This window comes from Chrysemys picta, chromosome 1 (assembly GCF_011386835.1).
Source record: "Chrysemys picta bellii isolate R12L10 chromosome 1, ASM1138683v2, whole genome shotgun sequence".
In the NCBI taxonomy this organism is placed as follows: Eukaryota; Metazoa; Chordata; order Testudines; family Emydidae; genus Chrysemys; species Chrysemys picta.
In genome coordinates, this window is record NC_088791.1 from 129,165,329 (window position 1) to 129,183,117 (window position 17,789).

The window sequence follows — 17,789 nt, forward strand, 5'->3', positions numbered from 1 at the left end:
TTATTTTCAGGGGGTGTCTTATTTTTCAATGAAGAAGAATACGGTACACATCGGTGGATGCCTTATTATCGGGGAGGTCTTATTATCGGGGGGATGCCTTATATTACAACGAGAGGCAAAACTGTAAGTAGGCCTTATTTTCGGAGGATGTCTTATTTTCGGGGAAACAGGGTAGTAGTTGAAAGTGAAATGATTCTGTTGGTCTCATTTCAGCGCACATCATAAAATTGCTTCAAAGTTCAGTTTGAGTCAAAGGACTCTGCTAAAGAAGAATCTGGGATGAAAATAGCACTGGATGTTGTGCTCAGGAATGAGGGATGCTGAAAGAACTACAGATAGAAGCAGCTATCACAGTGGAAGTCCCATGTGTTTAACTCAATTTTGTTTTGCTATTTCCTCACTTTTAGGAGCACTAGATATTTTAATACAATAGATATTTTTAACATGTATATTCATTTATCAGTCACTAAGGTTAGAGTTTCTGCTATATTTTTACACACTTTCATTTGAGGCACTGAAAGTTCTATTTTTCTTACATAATTACTCTTAAAAAAGCTCTTTAAGCTTGCTCTAAGGAAATATTATGGATACAATACAGCTTTGTTTTAAAAAACTTAATGGGAGTTTTTAAAAAAAACATTCCACAAGAAAATAGCAATATTTTTTAAATGTAATTAGATTTTTTTAGTTTCAAGTAAAATTAGACTGATTACAATTCTGTATTCTTTATTTGTAGGGTTTTACTTTAAAACCACTGCGGTAACCATTGTTTCTTTGTAAATATTCTTTATAAATGTATTATTCTTTGTAAATATTATTTTCTAACAATAGGGTTACCATACGTCCGGATTTTCTCGGACATGTCCGGCTTTTTGGGCTCCAAATCCCCGTCCGGGGGGAAATCCCAAAAAGCCGGACATGTCCGGGAAAATCAGGACATGCGGGGCCGGCGGTGCTGGGCCGGGGGCCGGGCCAGCAGTGCGGTGCCGGGGACCGGGCCGGGGGTGCTCGGCCGGAGGCCCGGGGGCCGGCAGTGCTGGGCGGGCCGGGGGTGCTCGGCCGGGGGCCGGGCCCGGGGCCGGCACCCCAGGGCCCGAGCCGACCCAGGCTGGAGACGCCGGGGGGGCCAGACTGGGCCGCGCCTCCTCCCCTCACAACCCCCTTACCTGCTTCAGGCTTCCCGCGAATCAAATGTTCGCGGGAAGCAGGGGAGGGGGCGGAGTTGGGGTGGGGACTTTGGGGAAGGGGCGGAGTTAGGGCGGGCGGGGCTGGGGGCGGGGCCAGGGCCCCGTGGAGTGTCCTCCTTTTGGAGGCTCAAAATATGGTAACCCTATCTAACAATGATATCCAAATTTGTATTCCTGGGCTACTGGTACACCGCTTAGGTAGATGAAGGCATTGTCCATTCAGCCTGATGCCTGACAATGCACAAAGGCCCCAAAAATATGCTGCCTGTTGTGATTTACTGCTTAACTAGAATCACTAGCATGTAAATGTTCACAAGTCCAGACATTTGGAAATTACATTTCTGCTGCAACTTTCTGAAATAAAGTGCCATGGGCACTTCTAGCAAGAGTTGAGGAATTAGCTCCAATTCGTGCCCACCTACCCCCTCCCCTGCAATTTCAATTAGCCATGGTATTCTTCCCTTCCTCTTCTGAGTTGTCATGCAGTGTTAACACAGCTATTGACTTTTCACCCCAGAGATGGCTCCATTTCAGTGGCTGATTTTTTTTTTAAAAGCTTTTTTAAGACATATATACACACACCCACACAGCTATGTGATACATCACATAATTATATTGTATACAAACTATATGTACACAAGGATAAAAGGTTCTACTGTAAATGTAAGACTTCATATTTTTAACTTTTCATCAAATCCACAAGAACTAATCATCTGACAGACACATGATTTCATGCTTGAAAGCAGACCCACAATGCTCAAATACAAAATTAGAAACCTGGGAAACACTTGCAAGGCAGTGAACGTCTGACAGTTGCTGAAAGTATGTTTTCTTACAATGGCCTCTAAACCCATCTCATTAGCACAAACGTGTCCTGAGGGACCATGTAAGTGCATTTCCCTTCAGCCAATAATGTGTTAACTTATTAATTAGAACTGCCGCTGCAGGGTAAAACAAGACAAAATTAATTCAAGAGCTGCCTTAGCAGGCCAACCTATCTCTGTACTCTACTCACAGGAGAGCTGTCTGCAATTCAGTTTTGTTTAATTAGTCCCTCAAAAAGCAACTGGTTCACTCTGATAAGGAGGTTAAAAGCAAAACAAAACAAAAGCATGCCTTCTATAGGCCAATTTCATTTTTAAACTACATTTTTCCAATGTGAGAAACTGCTGTTTTAAAAAAGACTGTACATTCCTCTCTCTCGCTTGCAAACCAAGGACATTGAACATCAACTTCTGCACTACCATCCTTCATTCTAACAAACCCAACACTGAAGCAGTCAGGCCAATAAGCCCCGTGGCTAGACGACAACTATATTTGATTACTTAAAATTTGCTGTTTGGGTTTTCTTACAAATTTAATCTCATATCACAAATTCAGTGGGTGAGTTTTACTATTTGAATAAATGGAAGGGAAGAAGTATTGCTAACATTGTCACAGGGCCTAATAATCATTTTTACGCAGAAGCTTGCAGAGTTTAGAGAGCGCTCCTCTATCCCCCCTTCTAGTTAGCAATAAAACTATGAATCTGTTGGTTTTTCCCTCCTCCTCGCCAACCCTCACTTCTCCCTATCCCCAAAGGAGATGCAAGAAAGTAAGATGGCATGGATGCACCATACTATTTATTGTCTTTCGTTGCTGACAAGCACAGTAGCCAGTTTAATTTAAATCCATATATTTTGATTGCTATTTAGTGCAAGAAACAGAAATAGTAGTTAGACTAGACAATAAAGAATAAAAACCAAAGCTGCATATTTCCTATAATTTCTGGTATATTCAGCAACACCAAGATTTTTCTCTTTCACATATTACTACTACATCCTTCCCACACCACTGTTGGCACGCAGGGCAGAAACTCATCTACTTTATTCCTCTCTGCCATTTGCTGTTGCTTCCATCTACTCCATGGTGTTGAGATCAACTGTTATGTCCTCCCTATTACAGGTTTTTCTTAAGGTTTCTCTTCGGCTCCCTCATTTTTTTCACAGCAGTTAGTTTCCACATGGGAGTCTATGCATTGGCATCCAAAGTAAATGCCCCAAATATATCCAGCACTTCCTTCCAATTCCAGTGGATATGAGCTGCTGGTTGGTGATTTCTCAGATCTCTTCATTGGCGATTAAATCTTTCCATCTAATGCCCAGAATCTTTTGTAGACATATTTTCAACAGTGTCTAGTTTTCTGACTAACGTTTTGGTCCAGCATTTGCGGCCATATGTTAATCCTGAGATTATGTCTGGGTTGAAAATTCTAAAGTTTTTTTCTGATTCTGTATATGTTTGATTTCCATATGCTGTGAGTTTAATGAATGCTGTGGATGCCCTTCCTTTCCTGATGTCACTTCCTTCTTGAGGTCTCTGCTACCTAGTATAGTCCTGCCCAGGTGGATGAACTGTTCAACTTCCTTGATATTTTTGCCTTCTAATGTGATGTTGCTGCTTGATCTCTGGGTTTTGAGAACATGTGTGTTAGCATTACTAATTCTGAGCCCTGTCTGCATGCTCTTTTTCCAGATCATCTTTGTAGCTTGTTTGAGGGTGTCACTCAACAGCACAATATCATCTGCCAAGTCTAGATCTTCAAGGCATTTGCCATCTACCCATGATTTACCAGTGTTTATGTTGCTAATATATTTCTTTATTATCCAATTTATGGCAATGCTAACCAGAAGATCAACCAGAACTGTGTTTCATGATGGTGTCCACTTTGAACCACTGTGCTGCTTGGTTGTTCACTCTTATAGAGCGCTTCGCCTCTATATATAATTGTAATGATATTGGCAACTTTAGATGGGATTCCATAGAACTGAAGAATATTCCACAATATACGTCTATGCAAGCTGTCAAATTCCTTTTGAAAAATATCAAAGAAATGGATTTTCTATATATGTAATGTACGCACACAGTATATTAATTTGGGCTGTGTCTGAACCTCTAATACTTTGAGCTTTATCTATCAGAGACACTGGCTTTTCACATCCAATTTAGATTATATTGCTTTCTAAATTCATGCCAAACCAAACCTCCATTTCCTTTGGCTTGTTTGAAACTCTTTTCTGGATTAATAGTATTTGGTATTATTACTAAACTCTCTCTCCTATGAAGTCTCATATTTGATCCGCCTTTCTTGGTAGATTCTTTGCTACAACACATTTATTTGCTATTAACTTTGTCTTCTTCCTTATATTATGCAAGACTAAAAAGGCTAGAGGCAGATCTTCTTTGTACTCTCATCTGCCTCCTTTGCAAAACTGACCAATCTAAACAGATTTAGGACATTATATTTGCCAAACTATACAATTTTTATAAAGCCAGTTGCTTCTGTTTATTGCTTCAATGGCTCTATAGCTTCCACATGAGCAAATGTTTACATGTAATATGTAATATCAGCGTACTGAAAAGTAGTAGAGCAACTAGTAGCATTTTCTAGAGTTCACAGGTTCTAATTCAAGGAGGAAAAAATTAGACTATTAAAAAATTATTATATGAAATGTATTATATGTGATGGCTAGTTAAGGATCTGAACACTGAGGTCATTTCTACTAAAGTGTCTGCCCCCTGGTTACACAGCAATTAGTTACATGCTATACATGTTCCATTTTTTTAAAGAGCCATCTCCTTCATCTCTACACCCCTTCATATTATACTATGAGTCCTCACTAACAACAATAATTTAGAAATAAGCTAACATTTATTTTAAAGTAAATAATACACCATCACAGAGTGATGCTGTCTTTGCCCTCCCATTCTTCTGCTATCTACTTTTGCAATGTCTTGGTATGTTTTGTATGTGCATGGATTTTAAAAGGTGGCCAACAAAAGAGGAAAAATATGGATTTGTACCCTTTTTTAGGTCTGTGTGCATTTAAAGAAGGCCTCAAAAGTTTGTTTATTTTCAAAGGTTGTGTTTCCATTTTATTTCCTGCTCTTTTTTTTTTTTTGTTAGAAATTCAGATCTTGACTGAGGAAACTAAGAAAATGGTGACATCCAAAGAGCCAAGCCACTGAAAACTGAATAAACTAATGGTATGTTAACACTAGGAAAAAGGTGTGTTTTTAAAAACATGACTTATAACATTAAAAAAAACAAACCACTAATGTAGACAGGCCAAACTGTGGTTTTAACACATTAGTTGGTCAAGATTAACCCTGGGAAGGAAAGTAAGGAAGGAAAACCTTGACCAGTTAACACATTAAAACTACAACGTACTGTATCTATATTATGATTTTTAAATGGGTTAGCTAGTGTAGACAAAGGCCTAGGAGGTAAAGACAGAGAAGGAAAAAAAATTAGAAAGGAGCTGCTTTGCTCCTTGAATAAATCTTCCTCTTTTTTTCCATGATGAACGGAAATTGTAAAAAATGCAGCACACAAGACACAGATGCTGACTATATTCTGAATGTTTATGGCTCCCTTATGTGCCCAGGCAAAACCAGGTGCTAAACAAAGTGGTGTGTGCTTGTGACTGCTTAAGGCAGGTTATAAGCACCTGGTTCAGAAAGAGGTTTTTTGTATTTTGTTTTTTATTTTTCTTCAATACTAATTTTCTCCTAATTCCAACTATCATTTTAAGGTTAGCCAAAGGCAAATAAGGGGATGAGTTCACTTACAATCTAAAGTTCACATGTGTCGCTGCACAGTAAACCATTAAGAAGAGAGATGCTGAAAACAAGCCTGCAGCAAAGAAATATTGAAAATGCAGAAGTGCCTGCAGGAACAGTGAGGTATCTGTGGCACTGAAAGGACTGGGAATGATAGATAAGACAAAGGGAAACTTGTGTTTGCATGTTAGGAAAGCACAAACACACATCTAATTAGATAGAGGTTAGTATTGATTTTGATCACTGGGTGCTTTAACAATGAACACTTACCATCACCAGATGTCTATATTATGCATAATTTCCAATGTGCCCTACCTGAACTAACTATTCAAACCCAATGACTCCCACCACCGCCATCCCCTTATTTTAGTATTGTTAACAAGCTTCTCCTCTTCCTTCCATCCAAATATGAAAGCATAAAACAGGTGATTCAAAAAAAATAAAGCAAGCTACATATTTACTCTGTTGGACAAAAACTACAAGCTGGGTTTCAAGTGTGATCAAATCAGCTGTCATTTGTGAGTCATTTGACAATTATACAAACCTTGGTCATTTAAAATTTGGATGAGAAATCCACCTTTGGCATGCAATTTGTCATGGGCAAGCTGTCATTCTGTGCCCTTCATGTGGTTGGTTTAAGTCAAGAGGAAGATTTTAAACACCTATTACTTAACTGGATTTAATAGCTCTCCTTTTTCATTAGAAGAGAGCTTTAACATCAATTTTTCTTAGCCCCAATTAGACTCCAACTGGAATATCCTCTGTTCCCTTCTTTGTTAATCAGATTTATATAAAAAAAACAAATGATACATCACAGACCCAAATAATTTTATACATCAGTTATTTTGCATTTTAAGGCATTTTACCTGATAATGTCATTTCTGTCCCCTTGCCCACACTTTGGCACCATTGGGCAGTCCTGCATTCTGAGAGGCAGCAGCAGCAGCAGCAGCTTCCAATTATTTTTTTGGCTCTACTTAAGTTTTCTTTTTCCCAGGCAACAATTCCAGAGCCATTTCAAAATCCACTTAAACTACAAACCTCATACCCATCCTGGAATTATCTATACTAGTTAAATTAATTTTAATAATTGAAAAAATATTACACGCAACTGCTGTTATCCCTCAGACAAATGCTAATACAAAAATTCTGGATGAAACATTGAAACAATAAAGTTTTTTGTCTGTTAAGAGGCAGACTTCAGGATGTATGTGGCGTAAGCCGCGAAGCCAGCCATGTTGTGGTTTTATCCTCTGCTTTATAGCAGGAAACCATGGATTACAAATAAATACTAAATTAAGACAGTGGATGTGTTTTATAAATGCTGCCTATGTACCTAGCCACAAATTAAAATGAAAGGCCTAGATAGCAGATACTGAGGCTCTTGAGAGGGCCAAATTATTTGACCATGAATTTATGTTCACACAGGAACAATTGCTAAGTCACTGGGATGTCTGAGGCGAGAGTAACAAAGACCACCTTATTGATAAATAAACCAATTAAAAGCTATCACAGAAGATTGCAAAAGAAAACTCCAAGACTTAATGTTGGACAGTATGAAATATTTCCGTATAACATCTCAAGAATAAGCTACATGGGATACATTTTCATGGAGGATATTAGTGCACAGACCATCTCATTTGGTATAGAAAAGCAACATCCTGCAAGCAAGATAAGAGTGCATTCAGGTAGTACCAAGTAGGCCTCTACTTGAAAGGTAGCCCTGAATGTACCAGACATAGCTAAATCTGTAACCCCTTAACACCGTTGTTGGAGTAACACAATCTATTTAGCACCCACACATACATCTCTGAAAATGCTCTACCCTCCTCTTGTCATAAGTAGATTCATAGATTCATAGATTCATAGACTTTAAGGTCAGAAGGGACCATTATGATCATCTGGTCTGACCCCCTGCACGCTGCAGGCCATAAAACCGTCCCCGCCCCTTCCCTGGACTCTGCTGCTGAAGTCCCCAATCCTGTTATTAGTGACCTCAATCGGCAGAGACCCTCCTGCTAGAGATCCCTGCCCCATGCTGCGGAGGAAGGCGAAAAACCTCCAGAGGCTCAGCCAATCTGCCCTGGAGGAAAATTCCTTCCCGACCCCAAATATGGCGATCAGTAAGACCCCGAGCATATAGGCAAGAGTCTCCATCCTGACCCCTTTTAGCCATTATGCTATTTACCTACCATTGCTTGGTTTTCCTTGACAACTATGTTTTACCATTAAACCATTCCCTCCATAAACTTATCTAACTTAATCTTAAAGCCAGACAAATCCCTCTCTTAAAGCCAGACAAATCCCTCGCCCCCACCGTTTCCCTCGGAAGGCCGTTCCAATATTTCACCCCTCTAACGGTCAGAAACCTTCGTCTAATTTCAAGCCTGAACTTCCCCACGGCCAGTTTATATCCATTCGTTCTCGTATCCACGTTAGTACTAAGCTGGAATAATTCATCTCCCTCCCTTGTATTAATCCCTCTAATATATTTAAAGATAGCAATCATATCCCCCCTCAGCCTTCGCTTTGTCAGACTAAACAACCCAAGCTCCTCTAGTCTCCTTTCATACGACAGGTTTTCCATTCCTCTGATCATCCTAGTGGCCCTTCTCTGCACCCGTTCCAGTTTAAGTTCATCTTTTTTAAACATGGGAGACCAGAACTGCACACAGTACTCCAAATGAGGTCTCACCAGCGCCTTATCTGACTGAAAGAGAAGAAAAGACTGAAATATTTTTCCCCATGTTGTTTATTTTCTGCATTTGACAGGCCTCTACTGAGAGAGAGGACCAGAAGGGCTATAAATGTTTGTTTTTAGAAAAATGCAAGTTGAGATTCTGCCACATTTACCTGATGCAAGGACCTGGGGCTATCAGAAAAAGACCAAATAGTGTGAGGCTTGCAATAAAATTGCAAGAGCTGACAGTACTGTCATTAAAAAGCAACAGAGGGTCCTGTGGCACCTTTAAGACTAACAGAAGTATTGGGAGCATAAGCTTTCATGGGTAAGAACCTCACTTCGAAGTGAGGTTCTTACCCATGAAAGCTTATGCTCCCAATACTTCTGTTAGTCTTAAAGGTGCCACAGGACCCTCTGTTGCTTTTTACAGATCCAGACTAACACGGCTACCCTTCTGATGCTTGTCATTAAAAAGTAATTCTTACAGCAAGCAGGGACAGAAAATCCATTTTAAAAAACCAGGGAACTGTTACTGTAAAGCCACATAAATTAACAGGGGGCCCTTTAAGGATCACTTCTTAGAAAAGCTACAAAAGCCTTTCTTCTGAATACAACGGATTAAGGACCATCACCCAGTTTGAGTATCCATTCAAACCCCACCTGTGTTTGTTTTTATTTTACTATTAGTTTGTTTGGAGCTTCATGAGTGCTAACATGGCAGTCTGACTGGTTAGAATCAGCCGCTATAGAGCTTATGTATTTATTAAACAGAGTCTATTCAAAAACCATTGGATTTGTATATAAGTCATATTAAAATTTCTTACCGATGAGTTCCATCCAGGTTTGATTTGTGAATGAAGTTCAGTTTAGCATCTGCCCAATAAAGCTTCCATTCCTCATAATCCAAAGTCAATCCATTTGGCCAGTAAATGTCTGTGTTTATTATAACGGAGCGGCTTGAACCATCCATCCCAGCACGTTCTATCTTTGGCACTTCTCCCCAATCTGTCCAATACATGAACCTATAATTTTTTTTAAAAAAAGAGAAGGATATAGATTATGTTCAAATCTACACTCTAATCACTGGAGTTATAGTCCAGTGAAGATGAAGGCTTCGTTGCTATTTTTCTAGAAGAGACGGAGTTCTCTTTCGTTGAAGCTATATTCTACAGGGCAATGTACCAACCTTCTATGAAGCAGAACAAGTGTATCTAGGTTTTGCTTCTGTTTTTAACTAAAATCTCTCAAACATCAGTCAATAGTGTAATTTGATACTACTCTTTTCAGGGTCTCTACACACATTGCCTATAACCTTTCAGCATCAAAATTAATCAGGGAAATTAGACAATGTGCGCTGTCATAGAAAATAACTCCTTTAATATGGATCACAGGAGAAGAGTTTGTGTTAGTGCAGGGATTGTGGGGGACAGTAATTGTATGCAGTGGCAGAAAAATAGATATAATGGAGGGTTGTTTTCTTTGGGGTTTGTGTTTTGTTTTTGTGCTGAGAGAGTACTTCTGGCAGGGAGACTGCTTTTGTGAAAGAATGGATTTAGAGAGAGACAACCAGCTGACGTTTTTAAACACAACTTGCCCTGTCTACACATTAAAGGGATAGTCTAGGCTGGGAAACTGTTTTAAAACACATTAACACACGTTAATTAATACATTTTTAAACACTACTTAGGAAATCATGTAAATCAGTGGCTCTCAAACTTCTGTACTGGTGAACCCTTTCACACAGGAAGCCTCTGAGTGTGACACCCCCCCCCTTATAAATTTAAAACACATTTTTATATATTTAACACCATTATAAATGCTGGAGGCAAAGCAGGGTTTGGGGTGGAAGCGGACAGCTCGTGACCCCCCCCCCCCCCCCCCGGTAAAATAACCTCGTGACCCCCTGAGGGGTCCCAACCCCCAGTCTGAGAGCCCCTGGTGTAAACAAAGACATGTAAAAGCATGTTACCTGGTCATAGTTAACCCTAAGAGGAAACATATGGAAATTAGATAGGGGAGAGGGAAAGAGTATAATCAGAAAATTCTGCTTTTACTGATGGTACGAAGAACTAACTCTACTCTTCTGGATTGGTAAAAGGATTTAGGAATGAACACTATTTTGCACCTGAAGGAACAACATATAGGGCAAGAACTTAAACAGGTGGATAAGAAAGCCAGACAAAACATTGTGTCAACAAGGAAAAACTGCAGCTCTTGGACACTTGTAGCACCCAGAGGCTGTATGGTGCCCACATGTGAGAACAGGACCTGGCCACCCATGCTTTAAACAAAAACAGACATGCAACACATTTAAGAAACATTTGCAGATGAAGTTATTCTTGGCAAAGTTTGTTTTATTTATTTATTTCTGTAGAGTCAGGAAATTCCAAGTCATATTTTCCCTATCTATGTTTACACACTCAAATGAGTGTTTAATACAATGCTATATCTGCAGACAGACATGCACCACAAGCAACACAAATATTGCCCAATTCAGTCCCAAGTAACTCACTCTTTAAAAAGGGATTTTTCTATCTTAAACTCACACACTGAATGGGTGTTTAGAGAGAATGCATGAAATTTCTCTAGACATGAATGAACACCATGAGGGAATGTGTTATCTGTCAAGAAGAAAATAAATCTAATCTTTAGAAAAAAATTGCTAAATTGCACCTTTGGCAGGTTATCTGGCCAAACTGCATGGTAAGGTGCAATTTGAAACTTGAAAAAGTAACTCAAGCGCTACTTCTACAAAGAGAAAAAGTTGATTTAATAGTTTTTTAAAGAAACAACCCCCTCCCCCTCCCGCAGCTGAGTCAAATATTTTCCAAAGGTTAATAGGTTCCAAGGTATTGACCACCCTGCCTGACCAATCCTTCAGGCTGAAACAGATCGCTCATTAGTTGCTATAACAGGCTCATTTCTTTCTCCCTCTCTCTCACTTTTTAAATAAAATGCAATTATTCAAGCAAACCAGGTAAGAAAAGCTCAGTGACAAAAGGAAAGTCCTCCAAGACTTCACGAACATGCCCATTTAAGTTGTCAGAATATATACACACCCATGCACGCACAAATTCAGAATAAGATTTTAGAACATTTCAAACCAATTCCCTTGACCTTTGTTCAGTTTCTCCAATAGCTTTTTCACCGTCATTTGTTTATTTTCTTCTCTATGGTCGGAAGCCTGCGGGTTTTAGTCCCAGTTAAACTCTGTGGAGCCAGCAGATCCAGCACACCAGATGATGGTACAGAAAGAACATATGTAAGTGCTGTGCTTCATTTGGGAAAATTAAGAGACTTATCTTCACTAAAGAGTTAGCGGAGGATCTTTCTCCCCTTCTGTTTACACACACAAATCTCTCACCCAAGTGTGGTGGGGCTTTCAACCTGGGCCAGCTGGTCACAGCCCAGGTTCCGTATTCACATGAGTTGGTAACTCACTCTGCACAGTCAAGTGCTGACAGTCCTCCAGTTTCTTCCCACAATCCCCCTGTGTGCTGGGAAGGACAGACTATTTCTACCACAATTCACTGGGAAAGAATCGGAGTGGTCCAGCTTAGTGCACCACAAAAATCTCGGAGATGAGCCCCCACAAGTCCTGACACCTCATATGAGTGAGTGCAGTGCCAGCATGAATGCAGTTGAGTGGGCATACTTGTGCACAGCTTTGCAATGAGGCTGCTCACCTCTATGCTAGGCCAACACAATGGCTCAGACTCCAGTGCTCATCACCCAAATTAACTCTACCATGAAGAAATATCCGCAATAACTTTGCTCACGTAAAATCAAAGAAAAGAAAGCGTGATGATTCACAAGACTACAGTCTAATATCTTTTATAGCTGCTTTAACAGAAATCCCTTTTCCATCTCTAGGTGAAGTCAAGCTACACACTTAACTATTTCGTTTCCATTTTTCTGGAATGTTTACAGAATCAAGATTTTTATTTGATTAAATTGTGGTTGGTAACATAAACCATAGGAGGAAGGTGAGACAGTTATATGAGCTTTTTTAGGACATTATTTTTAAATTTCTGTAAAAGGCAACTATAGTATAGGATAGTATCAGGAGGTAGCCGTGTTAGTCTGTATCTACAAAAACAACAAGGAGTCTGGTGGCACCTTAAAGACTAACAGATTTATTTGGGCATAAGCTTTCGTGGGTAAAAATCTCACTTCTTCGGATGCACCCTTATGCCCAAATAAATCTGTTAGTCTTTAAGGTGCCACCAGACTCCTTATTGTTGTTGTTCTAGTATAGGATAGGTGCTTTTTATTTCACTACTGAAAGAAAATCCAAAAGGAGTATTTTCTGTTAAATTATACCATCTGCTTGTTATCATATGCTACTTACCTTCCATTGCACAATATCCCTTTTCCCAACTGCTCATAACGAAGACTAAGATTTTGTCACGGTTCTTTTTAGTAAAAGTCACAGACAGGTCACAGGCAAAAAACAAAAATTCACAGAAGCCCGTGACCTGTCCCTGACTTTTACTAAAAAATAACAGACACAACAGGGCTGAGACCAAGCCCTGCTGCAGGAGGGGAGTCCAGTGCCTACCATCACTGCAGCTGACAACTCCAGGATTCCCTCTCCAACACTCATGGTGGGTAGGAGCTCCGGGGTCCCCCAGCTGCCCGCAGCAGCTCGGAGGAGAGCCGCTCCCTGTGGCAGCTCAGAGCTCTGGGGCTGAAGCAGAAAGTGTCATGGAAGTCATGGATTCCATGGCTTCTGTGACCCCCGTAACATAATTTTAGCCTTACTCATAACTTGCTATAAAACTCAACTTTTGGATTGATGTTTCTCACGTCTGGCCTCTGCCCAAAGGGGGACATTTGTAAAAAGTTTAAATAAAATCTGCGCCCGTTTTTGAGTTGTACAAGAGGCAAAAACAGATGGATTTCCAACTACACAAAAATGTTGACTATGTCTTTTTGCATATAAATAACTTGGAAAAAATTAAAGTACAGCTATTATTCAGAAGACTAGTAATCACTGAGAACTGGCCTCCAGTTCCTATGAAAAAAGTGAAAACAATTTTAAGTATTGAAAAGGTCAGTATTGCTCACGTGCTTTGGAACTTTTTGCCTTCATTCGGACCTATGGTACTAACTACACCACTCACCATTACAGGTAACATAGTTGACTCTTTCCTCACTGAAATAATTACATACCGCAGCCTTATGTGCTTTGAGGATGCAACAGGCACAGATTTCACTGCAGAAATGTGTGTGAGGTTTGAGCACCAACCACTAGAGCAAGAGTTGAAATCCTGGACATCTTGAAATCAATGTCAAAATGCCAACTTTCCTAGCCTCCAACCAACATCACATCAGTCTGAAGAATGAAGTCTGAGCCTGCTGTCTCTAATCTATGCCCAAATCTCACGCAAACACCAAGCAAAATCATTTAACCATTTTAGCTATGCCAGATGAAATGGAGACAAAACAGACTATAAAACTCAGACACGCTAACTAAAATCATAAATTTGTGGGCAGATTTATTTTAAACTCAGACCCTTCCTCTCAATTTTAATCCAAAATCCCTTTAAGGAAAAAAGAGAAGATTGATTATCTGAACCATGGAAAATAGAAAGGTTCTTCGACCCATCTAATTCACTTAGGTAGTTTGCTTGACTAAGGCCCAAAAGACTGTCGATACCAATTAAAAAAAACCTTTAGCTTAGAAAGTTTACATCACCTGCAAAAATGCAAACAAGTGGCAAGCCCCAGTTCTGCTTTAAACAAGCACACCTTCAGCTCAGCCTAATTTGCAGTAATGGCTTGGGTAGAAATTAATTTAAGATCAAGTTTTCAAACTCATCTGCCTGAAGTTGAGGACAACAGTAAAAGTGGCCTGGCTGTCCAAGGTTCTGAGCACTCAATTCCCGCTAAAGTTAATGGGCGCAGAGTGTGCTTAGCACTCTGAAAATCAGGCCACTTCATTTCAGGTGCTCAAGTCTGGATTTGAAATACCTAAAGTTAGGCACCTATGAATAAAGAATTGAGCCTGTGTGTTTAAATCATGATATAAATTGCTATATTTGCATTGGGCCAGCCAGATGAATGGTATAGATAATGCCATAACTACCACAATTTAATGGTAATGAAAACATAATAATCTTCCTCAAACTTGTTTACATAGTAAACCACTTATAAAAAACTGCTAAAGCATCCTCCTCCACACACACAATCTCTCAACGGTTTGCTTGCTTTCACACAGACTAGGGTTAGCCTCATCCCCAAATACAAGTGTGGTTTCAACCAAGAAGCCTGAGTGAAGAAAAATCAAGACTGAATCACTTCCTTGGCCATTTTTTAATTATGACACAGATAAAACTAAATTATATTTGCACATCAAATCTTGGTCTCTGAATATAAAAAAGGAAAAATGATTGCTCCATTGTGCAACACTAAATGCAAAGAAGCTCTTACACCACAAAAAAGTTAACGTTTGTGCTTTTTTAATTGTTTCTTTTTTTCTTTCCTAACAATGATCATTTTGAACCTATTTTAATGAAAATAGCTTTTGCGCTCACAGCCCCTTTTCCTCTATTGAATTTCAAAATGAAGTCATGATGATGTCACCCTCATGACATTTGCAGGTAACTAAATGAAGTCAAACACAGGGTTTTAACTATTGCAGATTTGAAAGGAAGTAAGATCAGAGGAGGCAGTTCTTAAGGGAAAATGTCAGCCTAACTAATAATTGCCTCTTGGGCAGGATTAAGTAAATCTAGAAAGTAGAAATCCCTTTATAAAGTAGTATGACTGGCTAGAAGTTGGGAGTGTGAAACCGTTCAGCTGTAGCCCAGCAGTTTTAATATGTCCCAAGGTGGTAATGACCACGAGAGATTACTAATCAACGATACAGAAAATCAACTGATGTTCTCAGTTCAGTCCCTGTAGATGGAGGGGAAAAAATAGGTAACAGAGTCCTTACTCCAAAAAGCTCACAAACCATACACACTATAGGAAAAATATTTCAGGTATGCATAAGAACGCATGCTGAAAACAAATGTCAAGATTAAATACTGTAATTAAACAAACAGTTATTTGTGACAGTGGACACACAGGGATGGAAATTCATCACCATCCTCCACCAGCTTTGTAGTTTTCTGATCTGTAATGCCTTCCAATGGTGCAGCAGATTCTTTCACCCCTACTATCCACGCGGAAACTAGGCCCCCCTGTTCAGAGTATCATTAAAATGACAGCCCACACTGTGACACATACAACAGTCCCATTCATTGATCGGAGATTCTGTACATGATACTTAACTGATTTTAAGCCAGTTAATTGGGACACCTCCCAGGCAACCATTTACCTTCCCCAATGTTATTCAATGCAAAAGACAGCTGCTTGATTGGGACAGCCAATTATTTGGTATTGCCCTTCTCAGTGAATGCTTCAACTTTCCAATTATGCTAGTTTCAGTCCCTAAGAACCTCTAAGCTCTGCAGGGTCTGAGGCAGCTGAGAAACTTGTAAAACCATTCCAGGCCCTGAACTGCAGCAACCCCTGTGGAGCTTATCAACTCTGGAGTAGTCCCTAGGAAACTCAGAAGTGCCCTCTATTTGGTACAACTGTAGCTCACCTAATAATGGAGCAATATGAAGCCAAGATGACATGCCATACACTGGGACCATCCAGATAAATGTACTAAAGCAGACCGGGATTTCAAAAAAAAATAGTATGAAAATTACATTAGTAAATATATGTTGGCTATTTAAGATACTGGATGGCAGTGGCTCACTGGAATTGTCCTGTAAAGTAACTGACTTTGCAGAAGGAATTTTCATCCGCAAGCTTTCACAAAATAAATAATGGGGGATCATTCTGAATTTGCCATTGTATTAACAACCCAAGAGTATCAAATAAAAAAAAAAAACAAAAAAAACTTAAGGATCCATCTGAGTTTCCTAAGAACATATTTTAAAAAAAGCATAGAAATAGTGCACCAAAAGAATGTGGTAAATGCATATATGCAATGGATAAATTATTTTCAGACATCAGAAAGAATGTCAGTGTGAAATTTCTCAACTTACTATAAGATTCAGGAAACCCTTTTATGCTCCCAAATGAAAAAAAATAACCAGCAAAAAGCACTTACGGTCAACATATTCTCCTTCCCCAGTTATTGCCATAAAAACGAAGGAAGAACAAACAGTCCCTTCAAGACACAAAAGGCATTTTTAGCTACCTGAATAGTGCAGCTTTTTTAAGGCTCCAGGCAAGCTGCAACTTCTTACTACGCTTACCAGTTAGGGGCACAGCTGGTTAAAAACTGCAGTTTCTCCACCCAAAAATTACATATTGGACAAAATGAAAGCCAAACCAAAAAAAAAAAAATTGTTTACTGATTTTTTCTGGCAAATCAAGTCATCTTCTTCTGTTCATCTTGAAATTTCATATAGGGCTGAAGATGTCAGCATGCTTACCATGTGACAGTCATCCAAAGTGATGCAGTTGGAGATGTAGGATTTTTTTTAAGCTGCCATTTTCAGTCTTTGTAGCTGTAGTACCAAGACTACAAGATTTGGCCAGCAAAGTACAGACGACAATGGGAAAGAGGATATTTCACATCTCTAAGGCCTAGTCTAGTCAGAAAATGTTCGTCAGTAGGCACAACTTACACTGGCCAAGAAGTGCTTTTGCCAATATAGCTAATTCCAGTTTCCTGAATAAAATACACTGTACTTACCGACAGAAGCACTTTTATGCTGGTATAGTTGCATGTACTCTAGGGCTTCCACCGGAGTAGTACAAAAGCATCACTCAAACCCAAAAATGAAAACAAACCAACAAATCACATAATCCACCCCTAACCAACGCTGCTAGATCATCAAGAGCTTGCAGTATCAACCTAGTCTTAGGGCTCATCTCCACTTACCAGTGGAGGACGCTGTGGCGATCAATCCACCGGGAGTTGATTTAGCGGGTCTAGTGAAGACCCGCTAAAATCGACCACAGATCATTCTCCAGTCAACATAGCGTAAGCTACGTCGACTTGAGTTATGCTACTAACTTTCCCTTGTAGTACTGACCTGCCCTTAGCTTCTTACTCTGAAAAATTGGTATGGTGAAAGAAATAGCCATTATTTTTCATTAAATTACTTTCCTTTTAAAAATTTTATAAGCCTAGGAACTCCACTTTTGAAAAATCATTTAATCTAATACATTAAACTGCTAACATACCAAGCTAATGTTTTTCCTTTTTTTAAAAAAAACAAAACAAATACCTGTCATAATCATTATCCAAGTTAAAATATTACAACAGGTCAACCCGAAAACAGGAAATAACACACCAGTCTCAT

The 17,789-nt window shown here is 39.4% G+C and overlaps 1 protein-coding gene across 6 annotated transcripts in view; it reads right to left on the reverse strand.

Annotated features, from left to right (window-relative positions):
• Positions 1-17,789, reverse strand: part of LRP6 (LDL receptor related protein 6) — a 199,738-nt gene that overhangs the window by 103,296 nt on the left and 78,653 nt on the right. For all 6 annotated transcript variants that reach the window (XR_006173338.2, XM_042845766.2, XM_042845830.2 and 3 more), the window contains one exon: positions 9,297-9,494. Coding sequence is in view for 4 of the 6 variants with exons in the window: in XM_042845766.2 (XP_042701700.1) it covers positions 9,297-9,494 (198 nt within the window). In the remaining 2 variants the exon portion in view is untranslated. The remainder of the gene's footprint in view (positions 1-9,296; positions 9,495-17,789) is intronic.